Source organism: Gymnodraco acuticeps, unplaced genomic scaffold (assembly GCF_902827175.1).
Source record: "Gymnodraco acuticeps unplaced genomic scaffold, fGymAcu1.1, whole genome shotgun sequence".
NCBI lineage: Eukaryota > Metazoa > Chordata > Actinopteri > Perciformes > Bathydraconidae > Gymnodraco > Gymnodraco acuticeps.
The window spans coordinates 375902-395574 of NW_022990622.1; the positions used below are offsets into that span (position 1 = coordinate 375902).

The window sequence follows — 19673 nt, forward strand, 5'->3', positions numbered from 1 at the left end:
TCTGCGCCCCCCAGAGAACCACTGGTCTAGAAAGACTGACTTACATCGCTAAGGGCAAGCGGAAGGACTTTGTTCAGCTCTGGGAGCCATATATGCACATTATGAGGGACGGGAATCTGGACTGGTTCTGAAAAGAAACTGTGACATTTCTGTTTTATTTATTTTATTTGTAGGCCTATGCTTTTAATACTGGTGCAATGTGAGGGTGTGTATGCGTGTATGTGTGTACTGTATGTGTTTGTGATGTACTTTGTTGTTCAATAAGAACATACCAATAAACATATTGTGAAAAGAAAAAAGTAACAGCAACAGCTGTTGATTTCAATTAATGAAGAATCAGCATTCAAGTAAACAATAATCACCATCTTGAGGTAACAAATGGGTGGTTAATTGATATGCAAATATATTTTTGGGGTGAAGTTGAGCCCATTTCAAAATCGTGACACCCCTATTACTACTTGTAAAAGTATAACCTTTAACAGCTTTAAATAAAGATATAACCACATTATATGAACTTCATTTAGTTCCCAACAAATTGTGTGTAGTCCGTCTGTACCCATTTAATTTCAAATTGATTTTAAAATGATTTATTTACCTAGATCAGTCTTTCTCAATGTGTGGTCCATGACCCCTAGTGGTCCGTGAGTCTATTGGTAAAATATCACATTTAAAATTAAGATGGATTGATGGCTTAAGACTGGGTCAGTTAAATGAAAATTACATGAAAAATCTGACGCGACAGTCAAGATGCCAACATCGACCTGATGCAGGTGATTCAGCAGCGACAACAAGTAATTTGTATTGTGTGTGTTACTGAGTCCCAGGAGAGTGGCTATTGTTTTTTGATATTTGGGGAGTTAGGTGGTCCGTGAGAGATGTTTTTATTGGTTAAGTGGTCCTTGGTCTGAAAAAGTTTGAGAAACATTGACAAATCTCAAAATCTGTCGAGGTGAATGTTTAGAGGACATTATCATCTTTCTACAAAATAAATAATTTAAATTGGTTTTGTTTCAGTTGATACACAATTATTTTTGCTCCCATGTATTTGTGTTTTCAAATGATGTACACGTGTTTGGTATATTAATATATTCTGTGTGTGCATTTTTTTTAAAAATTCAATTTATCCTCAAGTAAAATTCTTTGAAATTGTAAGGGTTTATATCAAGACTAACAAATCATTTACCACATTTCCCCAAAACAGAATTGAACGATTGTGGCGGGATGTATTCACAGCAGTCACCGGCCGCTTTTATGATGTCCTACACCAGCTCGAAGAGGACAGCCCCTCCTCGACTCCTCGGTCCTCCGGTAGTGATCCGGAAATGGATTTCAGCGCGCCATGTTGAAGGACATCTCATTTCTCTAAATGCACATCGAGGATCGAGCGTCGAGGAGGCTCTCTGGAGGAGCTTTAACCGGGGATACACTGATGGGTCCTCCACGGCTCCTCCGTGGATGCATTTCCGGGAACGGTGGAGGCGTGACGCACGGCCGGACTTATCTCAGCCAATGACAGCTCTGCATGCATCCCCTGGATATTATTTTAGAAACTGCTTTCATCGCAACGCGATATTTCCAGAGGGAACAGCTGTGAGGTCCGTGCAGAAAGCAGAGCAGTGTGTAAAATATATATCACTCCGTATAACAGGCCTACATTACTCTCTGTATTTGTATGCTGTAGTTTAGTAGATATCAGAGGGGTGGACTCGAGTCACATGACTTGGACTCGAGTCACATGACTTGGACTCGAGTCAGACTCGAGTCACCAATTTGATGACTTTGGACTCGACTTGACAAAATCACAAAACACTTGCGACTCGACTTGAACACCAATGACTCGGGACTTGACTTGGACTTGAGCCTTCTGACTTGAGGTGACTTGATACTTTAATTCAGAGGTCTCCAACACGCCGATCGCGAGATGCCGCTAGAAGAGAAGAATCCCGTCGGGGAGAGCAGACTCTTCAGCCGCTCCTACTCTTGCTGAGAATCCTTGCAGGCAGGGGCGGGACTTTATTTTGCTGAGCCACCATGCGGCCAATCATATGCAAGGACACAGTAGGATCATACCATTATGTGAAAGAAGGGTGGGGGGCAGACGCTCCAAAGACAGCAGGTACAGGCCAGCTACAGAGCGACAGGGAGACGGGGAGCCGGATTTAAATGCAAGCGCGTCGGAAAAAGTCAAGAAATTAGCGAAAAGCGAAAAAAGAAGCAGCATCTGGCTGCATTTCAATGATATTGGAGAAAGCAAAGCTGAGTGCAGGATTTCTAAAATGAAAATAACCTTCAGAGCAGGGGTTTTTTTTTTGTCAGAGGTGGGAGAAGTTCAGATCTTGTACTTGAGTAAAAGTAACAGAGTGTAGGAATACTCGGTTACAATAAAAAGTCCTGAATTCAAAATGTTACTGAAGTAAAAGTACAAAAGTATTATCATAAAAATATACTTAAAGTACCACCTGCAGAGGGATGTAGATTTGGGTGTTCTTTTCCCCATAGAGACCGCCTCGCTGCACATTATCCCTTATAACATGTTGTACACAGTGGAAATAAACATTCTGGTTACCTTAACATCAGGGATCTTATACATTAAACTCCTTCTGAATCAAACCGTCACGGTAGCCTAACCTTACTGATCCATAGGCGGATTTTGTGGGGGGGGGCATTGCCCCCCCCCGCCCCTAGTAGCTGAAATATGTTAAAGCATAAATATTTTAATGAGGTAGGACACTGGTTAATAATATTGTAGCGTGTTCAAGTAACCAAGGGATGTAGTAGTTATCAAATAAGTATAAGATGTGCACAGTTATGATACGTTTTACAGTTATGTAATGCACTGTTGTTGGGGGGAGAGACCGCCCCTTTCATATGAGTGTGTGTGTACGGCGGGCATGAGGCGTGGATAACTGGACAAGTTGTGTTCGTATGTGGAAAAGTCATACTCAGTGCGGTGATTGCTGGCTTTATTGCTACTGTATCCGTAGCACCCTACACAATAGTTGGGACTGTGTACTGACGTCAGTAAAAAAGGTTTGCCCCCCCAAGCGCGAATGTCAAACTCTGCTTACCTTACTGATCCCTCTTAAAATAGAAGAAAAACATGTTACTTTACCAGCAGAGAGAAAATTGATTATTACATTATTAATGTGACTAATAAAGAGCGGTTTGATTAGTAAGTATTATTCTGTTGATGGATGTCATTACATTTGGTGAAAAGCACATAATGACTTGTTAAAGACTTGTTTTGTCAAAGTTTAGGACTTGGACTTGACTTGAACTTGCCCATCCTGACTTGAGACTTGACTCGGACTTGAGCGCAAAGACTTGAGACTTGACTCGGACTTGCAAAACAATGACTTGGTCCCACCTCTGGTAGATATCTACAAACAAAGAGTCAATATTTTTCTAAGACCATTTAGTGCTTCACATAATAAAATACACAAGGAGCTAGGTGTGTGTGGTGTGTGTGTAGGTGTGTGTTGTACAGTGCGTAGATTCGGGTCTCAGTTGGTTTGGTGTCCTCTGCTTACTTTTAACACTTGTAAATACAACTTTTGGCCCGTAATTTCAATTCCCCATTTCAGCGACCAGAGAGAGGGGGGGATATATCCAGTCTCTGATTGTGTTACGTTATTATGAGAGTGCTCTCATAGTCATACTTGTTTGATTATGAAATTGTATATATTTATATAAATATATGTGTGTGTATATGTCCGCATCTGTAGCCTGTTATTGTCTCATTATACCGCACTGTGAATGACTTAAAAGTAAATATATAAGTCATCATGAACACATCTGTCCATCAGACAGAGGGCTGCTGTACCTCCTGTCATCATTAATGGACGTCTCTTTAAAATGACCGCTCAGAGGAGAGGAGTTCTCATTTCTCTAACCGCCTACTGCTTCCCCTCCTCTCTCCTCGGTTCCCCTCCTCAGTCCTCCGCTCGCATCTCCTGTGGGCGGGACTAAGTCTCGAGGATAGGAGTCGAGGAGGGGAAATTAGAGTATTGAGAAACCTCTTATGCCTTCATTCCACTTATTCAAGCCCACTTCAACATATTCAGAGATGGCTGGGATGACCATCCCCTTTCAACAGAAGGGAACCTCTCTCCCAATCAGTTGTGGCACTTGGGGCAGCAGCACCATTCCCAAGAGTGTGATGAGGTGGGTTTGCCTTCAAGGCTTAAGTTCATTTGGTCTGACTTCTTATGTTATTTCATTTGAATTATTTTATTTTACAGGATCTCCAAATTCCACTAATAGAGTGGGAAAGCAGTGGCCTTGTACCCATTGTCCCCAATCCAGGTATCCAGGCTCCTGAAATAGAAATATGGGCTCAGAACAGTCTCATAATACACACATGCACACAGAAGGATTCACACTTGTATTTCCAGATCCACACTTGTGTTTTTCAATGCGCACACAAATGTGTTCCGTTTCATATACATGTAAATAAAATCCAAATACAGAAACAAGTTTTACATATGTATTTTTGATCCTCACATATTTGATTTCCGTTTAAATCCTCTGAACCTGCAAACACAACCCGCTTTCTGTGCACGGATCGCTGTGCATTCGTGTGTGGGTTTTTTGAGACTCCCCTGACGGTCACCCTATTCGTACTTGTAATTGTTTCTATCTATAGCCAATCAGATTACTCCTTCATTCTAAGCCAATCACATGAGCGCGCCTCTTGCGTTCATGACACAGATTTATTGCGTTCATGACACTTTATATACGCATTTTGCGTTGTCCGGTAGAGATGGGCGAGTCCTGATTAATCCGGATCATTAACCCGGATCCTAGAAATTAGCTGGTCGTGACGAGTCTCCCCTCTCCATTAACCCGAGTCCTTTGAGTCCTACACCTGGTGTGACGTACAAATTAAAACTATAAATTGTGTCACTCGCTACTCTCTTTATAACATGTAAAATAACATTACAACGTACCCCAGTCCATCTGCCTACCCTTTAGCAAGTAGGATAGCTTTCAGAAGTTATCGTTTGGCTCAGGGGAGGGGAGGCGGATCAGTGAAACTTCCTGCAGACTCGTGGGGACTCAGAGGAGCCGTAAGTTACGGCTCCTAACCGTAATTGCATAGCAGATCCAGAGATCCAAACTCGTCATGTGCACGAGCATAGCTGCGGCCGGGAAGACATTTTACTTAGGGGGTGTGGCCAAAAGTGGGGAGAGATTAACAGTAACATGTTGCAGCCCCGCCTCCAGCTCCCGCAGCTATATTATGCACGAGTCAACAGCAGACTCACTGTGCAAAACACAGCAGACTCGTGCGGACTCAGAGCCATAACCGTATAGCAGCAGATCCAGAGATCCAGCAGACTCGTCGTCATGCAGGAGTCAACAGCAGACTCAGATTTGCCAAATCGCAAAATAACCCTTTTTTTTTGTGATCAACATTTTTTATTAAAGCAAAAGACACTGTGTAGCGGAGGTTAATATAACGTCAGTTTAATATAACGTCAGTTTAATATGCTCGTGAAATGCAACAAGTTTTCGGTTTCACCGGTAGGATTTCTACGCTCTTGGTGATGCTGACTCATATGACTCAAATGACTCGTATGATCCGGATCTCTTCAATGACTGACTCAGAAGACCCTGAGTCCGTAAAAGGATCTGGATTTGCCATCTCTACTGTCCGGTCAGCTCGCTAAACAGAGGGAGGAGCATCAGGTGATTGTGCAGAGCTGCTTGTCTCAGTCAGACTCAGCAGCTGATCTGATCTCTCTCTCGCGTCCGGTTATACTTCACTCGCGTTTATGTCCATATCGATCAGATCCAGCTCTCCTGATCTGCCTTTATAGAGAGCACCGATCAAACTATTAAGAGTGAATATCGGCCGATAATGACCGGCGAGGCTCCCCCCCCCGTTGACAGTTCACTGTCTAGCACTGGCTTTGTAGTGCACTGATCGAACCTGGCAACTAACCTGTAGCTGCTCCCTCCACACTCACAACAACTTCATACAGACATAAATAAAGCAGCTGTATTCGCCACACAGGAAACACACATTTAAATGGTTTTACCTGCCGTTTTTATGTACTCAAGCATTCATTAATGGTTCGGAAAGTGGCGCTGTACCATAATAATATAAAGGCTTGTATTTGCGTGCATTTCCTGTTCGGAAAGTGGCGCTGTACTGAGAATGGAGGTGTCCTGAGATTAGCGCCTGCAGGCAGGCTCCATGGACCTGTCAGCTCCGGACAGCGCAAAATGCGTACATGAAGCGCTACGTCATGAACGCAAGAAATCTCCCCTCGTGGGGGCGCGCTCATGTGATTGGCTTAGAATTGAGGAGACATCTGATTGGCTGTACTTAAGTATCTTTGCTTTTTATGCATGTTTTTAAATGCCTTTTTAATAATGTATTTATGCTGTATTTGTTCTTAAATGTATTTTGCTTTTAATCTGTAAAGCACTTTCAATCGCCACGTGCTGAAAAGTGCTATATAAATAAAATTGCCTTGCCTTGCCTATAGCAGAGTTTCCGCTAGGATTTTTTCTCGCCGGTCAGATGTCCGGACAGAATTTATTTTACCGGATAAATTCGAAACTTACCGGTCATGTTTCAATAACAGTCTATCTTACAAACGCAACTATAATGTACACCTAGATTGACGAAAGAATGACAACGACCACAAATCAATTTGACTATTTAATGAACAACAGAAACGATTAAACAAAACGAACAGGAACGATTGAGCAAAACCTCATTAGCCGCTAAAATGTAGGCTATTAAAAAAAACACCTGTAACATCTGGAGCTCGTTTTTAAAAAAGGCATCACATTAGGCTACCCTTTCTCCTTGTTTTCATTGCGGCAAAGTCCTCTGCTGCCAAGCTGAAATGAAACGTGTCCAAGGTGTCTTTGCAGCTTGCAATACGCATAAGCCGCGTCACTCTCTCCTCCTCCAGACGACTCCGCAGTGATGTCTTGACACGGTTCAGCAAGGAGAAGCCCCTCTCTGCAGGCACACTTGACACGGGCAGAACACAGGCAATTTTAGCCAGTGTAGCCCAGTCAGGGTACAGCTCGCTGAACTCACAAATGAGCACTTTGCAAGCTGTGGCAAAAGTTAAACCCCCATAGCCGTGGAGCACTGTTATCACTGCCACTGCATCTCGCCGGACGCGCTTGACATCGATGAGAGGTGCGGCAGCTGATTCAGTCACTGGCATATTCCTGAAACGCTGAAAGGATGTATTATTATTATTATTATTATTAGTCGTAGTAGTAGTAGTACTATAGGCGCCATTTCCTAGTTTATATTAAACAGGAAATGCCACAGCGGTAAATGGTTTTAAAAGTCTCAAAAGTGTACAAAACAGTGGAACAAACTGGATGTATTTAAATTATTTCGTTAAGGAAGAAATACATCTTAATTAAGGAGCACTATTGGAGCGAATTTGATGGATATTGGGACGGAATTATTTAATTTGGATGCCCGCTGTATACTATAATAGTAGGCTAGCTACTAGCAAGAAATAAAGAGAGTGTCAGGTGCTGCGCAGAAGTTATATATTGTAGAATATGTGCCGATAGGATAAAATGAATATGACCAAGAGAAATGTTGAGAGAATTGCTTACCAGACTGTGCATGGGGGTATCGGGAGGGGTTCAAAAGGATGTCGAGGGAGCTGATGAGATCCAGAGTGTCATCGGGGAATCGGTCTTGTAACGCATTGATGAGATGCTGAATGTACTTTGATCGTACGTTTGTGTTAGCCTGAATGGACCTTTCATTCAGATGTGTCACTTCCACATTTTTATACTTTCCATCTTGGAGATCATTTTGGAATTCCACCTCCTCTGGGCCTAGCTCATCTTTCAGCTGTGTAAGACCTACGATAGATGCGTGCACAATTGGCCTGATGCTGCCAAGATTGGCGTCCTCCTTTTGAAAAACCAAACTCAAATTGGTCATCACTGGAAGTACATCAGACAGTGAGTGGGTGAGAGCAATGAAAGAGTACTGCTGAATCTGATTTTGAATACCTTGGGCTTGGGTATTTCCGTTCACTTTTTCACTGTTCAACTCCATTACCAGAGCAGGCCAGTTGCTTTTAACACTTTGCACTGCGTTATGCAAGGACAACCAACGGACGGCGCATGGCCGTTTCAAACTAACCATGTCTTCATCGCTTAGGGTCGCTGTCAGCTGACGGAGGCGATTTGTCCTACTTGCGGAGTGCTTGTAGAATGAATGGATTGTATTCACAGTGCGTCTGTATGCACTCACCTGACTCACAGCATTTGCAGCATCTACAGCTGCAAGTGCAGCTCGGTGAGCGACACAGTGCACCTGGATCAAGAAGGGATTTACTCTCTTCAAGAGAGCACCAACTCCAGCACGCTTCCCTGTCATCACACTGGCTCCATCCGAGCCCAGGCCCATGACCTTTGATAGCTCATTTCCTCTCCCTCTCAGCACCTCCACCACTTTCTCATATATGCACTGCGCAGTTCCGGAAAAAGTTATCAATCTTGCCCTTGTTTTCAATCTTGGCATATACGATTAATTTATTTTCCACTGTAATACTGACAGTCTCATCAATGATGATTCCAATGAATTCACTGGCCTTTTTTCGTCAAGCTGCTCACCTAGCTGCTCGTCACCCTCCAGTGCCCTCTCCATGTCACACAAGGATTCGCTATGCTTGTAAATGCCGTCATCGGTTCCAAAATCAGGAGCCCCTACTGCCCTCAGTAAATCAGTCATTCCTCTGAACTGGTTACCTGGAATATCATTTTTGGCCATGTGAAACACCACTTTTAATTGGGAATGCAGCTTCTGGCTGCTCTGTTCTTTTGCGCTGTCGATATGACTTTTCATTGCCATTTGTTGTTGTCCTGCGTTAACTGCGAACGTATGGTTTTGGCACTGGCTGTGCTCTGTGAGGGCTGATGCTCTCATGTTGGTTGATCCTCTGGTAAAGCCATTTTTCCTCCCTGACCTAGCACAAAGGGAGCAAAAAGATGTTTCCATTCCATCGACACTTTCGCATTGAAGCCATTTGAATTTCTTCTGCCAATCGGCTTTAAAGTGTACTCTCGCCTTCTTCACTGCTGGACCTGCGGTTTCGGATGTTTGCGGGTTGCTTCATCAGGCACAGAGTCAGACTCAGAGGTAGGCTTATCGACAGGCTGACTGCTATTTTTGAGGAAAAATGTGTGAATGTTGGATTGTTTAGCCATATCTAACTGCGTGCCACGAAGGCAACTGATACATTCCTTCAATGTTTACTAGGCCTATAATAAGTATTACAGAAGCTCGCGAGTGTGTGTAATGTGTATGACGTGTTTGTTTCCCGGGGAAAACTCTCAGAAGAAACACCGGCTGTTGTTATGCCTGCTGTGACGTCAAGTTACTCCGTTCTCCGCTTGTAATTATGCCGTTACAAGCTTCAAAGTTGTATTTATCATCTGAATTTGCCGAAACAAGTTTAATATTCTGAAAGCCAAGACTTTGTTTATTTGAAATCAGATGAAAACCAACTCTCACGGACCCTGCCGTGTTATCTATGATTACTATACACTACATTCATAATTTCAGCCGGAGGGAGGGCGAGCGGCGCTGAGGAAGAGCAGGGTGCGAGTGAGAGGTGCCTGTCATATTCCCTCAGGGAGGCAACAGGAAGTTCCCTGTCAAATCCACGTTTATTTTTTAAATGAGCCGTTGCGACTTCCGACAGATTTCAATAGAGGGTCACAAATGTCTAGGGATAGCATACGTTATCTAAGTTTTGTATGAGCATTATTATCGGACATTTTGACCGGCAGGTTTTGAATTTACCGTTTTTCTATACATTTTACCAGCTAAAAACCGGTAATTACCGGCTAACGGAAACCCTGGCCTATAGAAAGAAAACATTACAAGTACGAATCGGCTGACCGTCAGGGGAGTCTCAAAAAACCCACACACGAATGCACAGCGATCCGTGCACAGAAAGCGGTTAGTGTTTGCAGGTGCAGAGGTTTTAAACGGAAAACAAATATGTGAGGATCAAAAATACATATGTAAAACTTTTTTCTGTATTTGGATTTTATTTACATGTATATGAAACGGAACACTTGTGTGTGCATTGAAAAACACAAGTGTGGATCCGGAAATACAAGTACTCTTCTGTGTGCATGTGTGTATTATGAGACTGTTCTGAGCCCATATAGAAAGCCCACTTGCCCCAGTGGAATTTGATGGACTGAAAGATGCTGTGGACCCCCTGGAGTCAACAAGTCTGGGTATTGACACCTACTTAGCTGCAATGCAGTACATGCAGAGCATTGGCTATATGTAAAGTAACCTTTGATTCCAGGGGTTTCGGACACTGGTGTCAGCGCCACCCAACGCCCCCTTCCCTCTTCAGGGGTTTCTGACACTGGTCTCAGCGCCACCCAACGCCCCCTTCCCTCTTCAGGGGTCGGACACTGGTCTCAGCGCCACCCAACGCCCCCTTCCCTCTTCAGGGGTTTCGGACACTGGTCTCAGCACCACCCAACGCCCCCTTCCCTCTTCAGGGGTTTCGGACACTGGTCTCAGCGCCACCCAACGCCCCCTTCCCTCTTCAGGGGTCGGACACTGGTCTCAGCGCCACCCAACGCCCCCTTCCCTCTTCAGGGGTCGGACACTGGTCTCAGCGCCACCCTACGCCCCCTTCCCTCTTCAGGGGTCGGACACTGGTCTCAGCGCCACCCAACGCCCCCTTCCCTCTTCAGGGGTCGGACACTGGTCTCAGCGCCACCCAACGCCCCCTTCCCTCTTCAGGGGTCGGACACTGGTCTCAGCGCTACCCAACGCCCCCTTCCCTCTTCAGGGGTTTCGGACACTGGTCTCAGCGCCACCCAACGCCCCCTTCCCTCTTTAGGGGTCGGACACTGGTCTCAGCGCCACCCTACGCCCCCTTCCCTCTTCAGGGGTCGGACACTGGTCTCAGCGCCACCCAACGCCCCCTTCCCTCTTCAGGGGTCGGACACTGGTCTCAGCGCCACCCAACGCCCCCTTCCCTCTTCAGGGGTCGGACACTGGTCTCAGCGCCACCCAACGCCCCCTTCCCTCTTCAGGGGTCGGACACTGGTCTCAGCGCCACCCAACGCCCCCTTCCCTCTTCAGGAGTCGGACACTGGTCTCAGCGCCACCCTACGCCCCCTTCCCTCTTCAGGGGTCGGACACTGGTCTCAGCGCCACCCAACGCCCCCTTCCCTCTTCAGGGGTCGGACACTGGTCTCAGCGCCACCCAACGCCCCCTTCCCTCTTCAGGGGTCGGACACTGGTCTCAGCGCTACCCAACGCCCCCTTCCCTCATCAGGGGTTTCGGACACTGGTCTCAGCGCCACCCTACGCCCCCTTCCCTCTTCAGGGGTCGGACACTGGTCTCAGCGCCACCCAACGCCCCCTTCCCTCTTCAGGGGTCGGACACTGGTCTCAGCGCCACCCAACGCCCCCTTCCCTCTTCAGGGGTTTCGGACACTGGTCTCAGCGCCACCCAACGCCCCCTTCCCTCTTCAGGGGTCGGACACTGGTCTCAGCGCCACCCAACGCCCCCTTCCCTCTTCAGGGGTCGGACACTGGTCTCAGCGCCACCCTACGCCCCCTTCCCTCTTCAGGGGTCGGACACTGGTCTCAGCGCCACCCAACGCCCCCTTCCCTCTTCAGGAGTCGGACACTGGTCTCAGCGCCACCCAACGCCCCCTTCCCTCTTCAGGGGTCGGACACTGGTCTCAGCGCCAACCAACGCCCCCTTCCCTCTTCAGGGGTTTCGGACACTGGTCTCAGCGCCACCCAACGCCCCCTTCCCTCTTCAGGGGTCGGACACTGGTCTCAGCGCCACCCTATGCCCCCTTCCCTCTTCAGGGGTCGGACACTGGTCTCAGCGCCACCCAACGCCCCCTTCCCTCTTCAGGGGTCGGACACTGGTCTCAGCGCCACCCAACGCCCCCTTCCCTCTTCAGGGGTTTCAGACACTGGTCTCAGCACCACCCAACGCCCCCTTCCCTCTTCAGGGGTTTCGGACACTGGTCTCAGCGCCACCCAACGCCCTCTTCAGGGGTCGGACACTGGTCTCAGCGCCACCCAATGCCCCCTTCCCTCTTCAGGGGTTTCGGACACTGGTCTCAGCGCCACCCAACGCCCCCTTTTTGCAAAGCACTAAATGCAGTTCTCTATTTTTTGCAAAAATAATTTTTTTATATTATATGTAATAAGTATCATGTGTCTTCTGAGAAACACAGCTCGACTATTAATATGGTGAGTTTGTTCTCTATTCTATTGTACAATATAATTGATCAACTTTCAACCATCAGTGTTTTGTGCATAATTTCGTGTGTCGTGTATTTTATGGGACAGTTTCAACAACAGTGTAAATATTTGCTTTTGGAGTATTAGTATATCTTTTTTACAAAGATAATTCCTCAGCTAAAGTGTAGTTCAGGGGTGGGGAACCTTTTTCCTCTCAAGGGCCATTTAAAAATGTTTAACATCCTCAGAAGGCCGTACAAATTATTGACCTTTAAAAATCACAGCCCATTCATTTGTGCAAAGAAAAAGCAACCTCTTAATCCAGATATCTTGCCATGACTGAGATTGACACGGACCACTATTGCGGTAAGCATGTTGTAACTTCCGATTGTTGTTGTCATCTCCGGGTATCCCGTGTGCCTGTTCTGTTGCTGATAGCTTATTATCTTAACTTAATCGATCGTTTTAAAACTCTTGATCACGGCAACTGCCTGACGTTGTAATCACACGTTACGAGAGCTTAAGCACTCACAACTCTCCTTCTCTTAGCGACTGAACATACTGCCCCTAGGTTCAATCCTCACGAAACACAATATCCCCTTCCACTGCTACGCGGACAATGTACAGATCTATCTGCCTCTCAAAGCAAATGTCAACTCACTACAGCAGTTGAGGGACTGCTTAACAGAGTTAAAATCCTGGCTGAGCAAAAACTTCCTCAACCTCAATGAGAGCAAGACCGAGGTAATCTTTTTTGGACCCCAACCTCCAGCCTCTCCGGTTGATATTCTGGGCTCCCTAAGTAAAAACATCCTCCCCTCTGTCTTGAACCTTGGAGTGACCTTTAATAGCACTTTTAAATTCGACAAGCAGGTCAGCACCATAGTAAAATCCTGCTTTTTTTAAATAAGACTATTGGCCAAAACCAAGTGGTATTTATCTTTTAAAGACCTGGAAAGGGTTATTAACGCCTTTGTGACCTCAAGACTGGACTATTGTAATGCTCTGTATGTGGGTATGGACCAGGCATCAATTAAACGCCTGCAGCTAGTCCAAAACGCAGCTGCACGTCTCCTGACTGGCCACAACAAGCGTGACCACATCACCCCAATTCTGGCCTCACTACCACTACCACTGGCTTCCAGTCCGGTTCAGAATTGATTTTAAAATCCTTTTATTTGTATTTAAAGCACTAAATGGGTTGGCTCCGGCCTATATAGCTGAACTCCTCCAGCGCTACACCCCAGCCAGAGCTTTAAGATCTGCTGACCAGCTGCTGCTGGTAGTGCCTAAGACCAGGCTCAAAACCCGAGGGCACCGAGCCTTCGCAGCAGCTGGCCCCAGGCTCTGGAACACTCTTCCCCTCCATGTGAGGTCGGCCCAGACCCTAGGGGCTTTTAAATCCACACTGAAGACACACTACTTCTCTCTGGCCTTCTAGTTAGAGTGGGGTTACGACTCCTGACTGTTCCATGTGTTGTTTTTATCTGTTGTGATTTATTGTGATGTAATGTGTTTTTATGTGTTTAAATTACATGTACAGCACTTTGGCTCGACCAAAATCGTTTTTAAATGTGCTCTACAAATAAAACTTTGATTTGATTTGACTGTAACTCCACAGTTGCCTACACTCTTTTCGGGTTTGCTAACGGTAGCTACTTTAGCTTGATAGCTAGCCATGGCTCGTTCCCCACCCTCGGGTGTTATTTCCTGCTCTAACTGTCTCATGTTTGGTTACTTCCCTACCTCCTTTACTGGTACCGATACATGTGTTAAATGTAGTATAGTTGTTAGGTTGGAGGCGGGAATCATAGCCATAGAAGCCCGGCTCCGCATCTTAGAAAGTAACTCAGCTCCAGTAAAGCCCATGTTAGCCAGTGCGGACCGGCAAAAGGTAGCTCCTCTTATCCGTCCCCCGGCAACTCTCGAGCAGCAGGAAAACTGGGTGACTGTTCAGAAGGGGCATAACGCGAAACCCGCAGGTGCCCACCAACCCGTTCACATATCTAACAGATATTCCCCACTCAGCGAGACACCCGCTGAGAAGCCAACTCTGGTTATTGGTAGCTCTATTATGAGACACGTGAATTTAGAGACCGAAGCCTCCACAGTCACATGCATTCCGGGGGCCAGAGCGGGCGACGTTGAGGCGCATCTTAAACTGCTGGCTAAAAATAAACGTAAATACTGTAGGATTGTTATTCACGTCGGTGGTAATGATGTTCGTTTACACCAATCAGAATGCACCAAACTTAATGTGGAGTCGGTGTGTAGTTATGCTAAAACAATGTCGGACACCGTAATCTTCTCTGGTCCCCTCCCCAATCTGATCAATGATGACATGTATAGCCGCATGTCATCATTTCAGCGCTGGTTGTCTTGGTGGTGACCAGCAAACAATGTGGGCTTCTGGGGAAAACCTGGTCTGATTAAGAGAGACGGCATTCATCCTACTTTGGATGGTGCAGATCTCATTTCGGCAAACATTTCAGGGCTTTGTGGACTTAATCCATGACAAACTGGAGTTGAGACCAGGAGGCGGAGTCGCAGTCTTATACGCTTCTCTGTGCTCTCTCCTAGGCAGTCATCCATAGGAATCCCGAACCCAATAAAATACCTAATATTAACGGTGTGTGTGTCTGCCCAAGGACAATTTAAGGTAAAACCTAATAGAGGTGTCATACATAATAACCTAATAAAAGTAAATGTAACAACTACTACAGTGCAACAAAACAGGAAGATGAAATGTGGTCTCTTAAACATAAGATCTCTAGCATCTAAAGCAATATTGGTAAATGATTTAATATCAGATTATAATATTGATATATGCTGTCTCACTGAAACTTGGTTGAGATATGTCAGCATAAATGAGGCCACTCCACCCAGCCATATCAACACTCATATTGCTCGAGGCACGGGCCGAGGAGGTGGAGTTGCAGCAATCTTTGACTCAAGTTTACTTATCAATACTAAACCAAAATTAAATTATACCTCCTTTGAAAGCCTCGTTTTTAGTCTTACGCATCCGACCTGGAAAACTTTGCAGCCAATCTTATTTGTTACAGTGTATCGTGCACCAGGTCCTTATTCAGAATTATTATCAGAATTCTCTGAGTTTTTTATCAACTTTGGTACTTAAAACAGATAAAGTAATTATCGTAGGTGACTTTAATATTCATGTTGACCATGATAAAAATAGCCTTACTGTTGCATTTAACTCTATATTAGATTCTGTTGGTTTTTGTCAGAGTGTAAATAAACCAACCCACTGCTATAATCACACTCTCGACCTTGTTCTGATTTATGGTATTGAAATTGAGCAACTATTAGTCGAACTGCATAATCCTGCTTTATCTGACCATTTCTTAGTAACTTTTGAAGTACTATTACGAGACTACAAAGCATTAGTCAAAAGCTCTTGCAGCAGAAACCTATCTGTTAGTGCTATAGCCAAATTTAAGGAAGAGATTCCACCAATACTTAACTCGATAGCATGTCTGCATGTACGGGAGGAAACTTATACAAAATGTACACCACCCCAAATTGATCATGTTGTTGATAGTGCTACAGATGCGCTGCGAATAAAATTAGACTCTGTTGCTCCTTTGAAAAAGAAGAAAATAAAACAACATAGATTAGCTCCATGGCATAATGCCGAAACCCGCAAAATAAAGCAAAAGTCGAGACAACTTGAAACGATATGGCGTTCCACTAAACTTGAAGAATCTCGTTTAATTTGGCATATTACTCTCAATGAATATAAGAAAGCACTGCGTAAAGCGAGAGCAGCCTACTACTCTTCATTAATAGATGAGAATAAGAATAATGCAAGATTTCTTTTCAGCACTATAGCCAGGCTGACAGAGAGCCACAGCTCGATTGAGCCTTCTATTCCCATAGCACTCAGTAGTAATGATTTTATGTGCTTTTTTAACGATACAATTGTTACTCTTAGAAACAAAATTAATGACCTCTTGCCTTTGACCAGTATAGTGTTATCAACAGCTCCCGGAAACGTAAGCTCTAATATTACACTAGATAGTAAACTAGAATGCTTTTCAGCCATTAACCTTGAACAATTAAATTAAATGATTCTCTCTTCTAAACCATCAACGTGCATGTTAGACCCAATTCCAACTAAGCTGTTGAAGGAAGTTTTTCCATTAATTAGCACTTCTTTATTAAATATTATGAATATGTCTTTATTATCAGGCTATGTTCCACAATCATTCAAAGTAGCAGTGATAAAACCGCTTCTTAAAAAGCACAACCTCGATCCAGAGGTTTTATCCAACTATAGACCTATTTCTAATCTTCCGTTCCTCTCAAAAATTCTTGAGAAAGCGGTCACAAAACAGCTGTGTGATTACTTAAAAAACAATGATTTATTTGAAGATTTTCAGTCTGGCTTTAGAACACATCATAGCACAGAGACAGCTCTGGTTAAAGTCACAAATGACATTCTAATAGCCTCAGACAAGGGACTTGTCTCTATTCTTGTTTTGCTCGATCTCAGTGCTGCATTTGATACTATCGACCATGATATCCTATTGCAAAGACTAGAGCACTTAGCTGGCATAAAGGGAACTGCTTTAGGCTGGTTTAGGTCCTATCTATCTGAACGCTCTCAGTTTGTACGTGTTAACGATGAATCTTCCACGCAAACCAAAGTTAGCCATGGAGTGCCACAGGGTTCAGTGCTCGGACCTATTTTGTTCACATTATATATGCTTCCGTTAGGCAATATTATAAGGAATAATTCTGTAAACTTTCATTGTTATGCGGATGATACTCAACAATATTTATCAATCAAGCCTGATGAAATTAATCATCTAAATAAAATTCAAGACTGCCTCAAGGACTTGACGTGGATGACCTTAAACTTTTTGATGTTAAACACGACCAAAACTGAAGTTATTGTACTTGGCCCGAAGAATCTACGAAACAAATTATCTAAAGATATACTAACTATGGATGGCATTAATTTGGCCTCCAGTGAGACTGTAAGGAATCTTGGTGTTATATTTGATCAGGATTTATCCTTTAACGCCCACATAAAATCAATTTCAAGGACCGCCTACTTCCATCTACGTAACATTGCAAAAATCAGGCATATCTTGCCTCAAAACGATGCAGAGAATCTAGTCCATGCATTTGTTACTTCAAGGCTGGATTATTGTAACTCCTTATTATCAGGGTGTACCAAGATGTCAGTCAAGTCGCTTCAGCTGATTCAAAATGCTGCAGCTCGTGTACTAACCAGAGTTAGGAAAAGGGACCACATTACTCCTGTTCTGGCTGCCTTACACTGGCTCCCTATAGAACACAGGATATCATTTAAAATTCTTCTTCTCGCCTACAAAGCCCTTAATGGGCAGGCGCCATCTTACCTTAAAGAATTCATTATACCCTACTGTCCTACTAGGGCATTGCGTTCCAAGAATGCAGGGTTGTTGGTTGTTCCTAGAGTCTCTAAAAGTACAATGGGAGCCAGAGCCTTTTCTTATCAAGCTCCACATTTGTGGAATCAGCTTCCAGTTTGTGTTCGGGCAGCAGACACCCTATCCGTTTTTAGGAGTGCGCTTAAGACCTTCCTTTTTGATGAAGCTTATAGTTAGGGCTGATTAGATTCAGCCCCTAGTTTTGCTGATATAGGCTTAGTTTGTCGGGGGACATCTTACTTCTTCCTTCTCTCTGTCTATACCTGTGTACTCTCATGTTCCGATTAACCCAGCTTCCCCAAATTTCTTTCTTTTTGGTGTCTATATACGCCGGGATCCGGAGTCATGGATGATCCTGCGGTCCTGTGCCCTGGATCTTGAGTCGTGGCTGTGGTCGTGGATCATAGGTCCTGGATGGATATCCTCGTGGATTTATCTTCCTATTATACCAGGGGTGGGGAACCTTTTTCCTCTCAAGGGCCATTTCAATTTTTTCAACATCCTCCGAGGGCCGTACAAATGATTGACCTCTGCTTAAAAATCACAGCACTTTCTTTCATGCTGTGCAAAGAAAAAGCAACCTCTTAGTCCAGATATCTTGCCATGACTCGCGTATGCATGCACGTGCACGGTTGTGGCATGACACACAAGTTGTGTGCAAATGTATTTAGTTTCCTATCCATGTGAACATGATTTAAGTGGGGGGGGGCATAACCTCCTCTAGGGGGGTCCGGGGGCATGCTCCCCCGGGAAGATTTTTTTTAAATATTGAAGTTGAAAACATCAATCTGGTGCACTTTGAGAGCAAAATGAAGAGATCTATGGAAACATCTCTCAACACCCATATGAAACAGAACTGTAAGCAGATTTACTTTTTCTTTATGGATATTTTACAAATCACTCTCCTTTCAAACTGTATTCTTGTTTATTAATAACAACTTTTGTTTACTGTCATATAGTATTTTATACCTGTTTACTTTATTCTCTTCTTTTTGATAACTATAATGATCATATAAAGATGTGCCTTTACCGCACTGGTTGGAGAAAAAGCTTCTTATATTCGTTAGCATAGCTAGCTAACCAGATGCTAATAACAACAAAGTTATTGACTGTATGATCAGAATGACAGATGAGCAGATCGCCACTGGGCTTACAACTAAGACACAGACACGCAAAAACTGCAGCATGTGTATATGGACCATAGACTGTATATGGTACGGACCCTATGGTACGGACTTATGGGCAGTGCTTGAATTGGAATGAAAAAGGTGCCAGTACTCTAAAATCAGCAACTTTTTCAAGTCAATTTTATATATACAGCCCACAAACAAGAATTTGGCTACTATAATGCTGGTGGGTTTGTCTCTTTACTACTGTATATTTTAGAAAGGTTCACTGTACTTAACATTTGTTATGATAGGCAGCGGATATGGCTAAAGCTCAGTAAGGTCAATATTAACTGAAAATATAGCAATCAAAGTCTAGATCTTCTGCTGAAGACACATGAAGCAGAGACCTTTCAGGTGAGAGCCCCTCTGGTGGTGTTCAACATTAATGACAAGGAAACAAAGCTCTGGTCAGAAGCATTTTTTATAAAAAGCTTTAACAAAATTAAGTATTTCTGTACATTTTGAATGCAATCTAACTTTCCAACTCAGAAAACGAAAAACGAAAAAGTGCCAAAAGTCTTCTCACATGGCTGAGCTGCTTTGCAATATACTTCACCACTGAAGAATACAAATATGTATAAAGTAAACTATGATGCAATCTAACTTTCCAACTCAGAAAAATGATAAAGAGCATGAACAAAGAACATGTAAAAACAAATGCAAAATGTGCACAATCTAAAATGAGAAACTGTAACTGCAAGTAACAAAGTCTGAGCCATGGTAAAGAGTTACATTGAACACCAAGCTGATCAGATAACTCCCTGGTTGGTCTGAAGTCCTTCTATCTCCAGGATCTGTACAAATCGGCACATT

General features: G+C 44.2%; 1 protein-coding gene across 1 annotated transcript; it reads left to right on the top strand.

The window, feature by feature from the left end:
* Positions 1 to 8887: 8887 nt before the first annotated feature.
* On the top strand, positions 8888 to 12193 carry LOC117554663 (formin-like protein 14). Its single transcript, XM_034229134.1, has 2 exons — positions 8888 to 8912; positions 10383 to 12193. Exons 1-2 carry the CDS (start codon positions 8888 to 8890, stop codon positions 12191 to 12193), a joined length of 1836 nt encoding a protein of 611 aa, XP_034085025.1.
* The last annotated feature ends 7480 nt before the right edge of the window (positions 12194 to 19673 follow it).

Bases quoted from the DNA above. Each gene is read 5' to 3' on its own strand.
- LOC117554663 (XM_034229134.1), top strand. From the start codon at position 8,888: ATGGTTTTGGCACTGGCTGTGCTCT. The intron at 8,913-10,382 runs GTGAGGGCTGAT...TTCCCTCTTCAG, and splicing joins TTTGGCACTGGCTGTGCTCT to GGGTTTCTGACACTGGTCTC.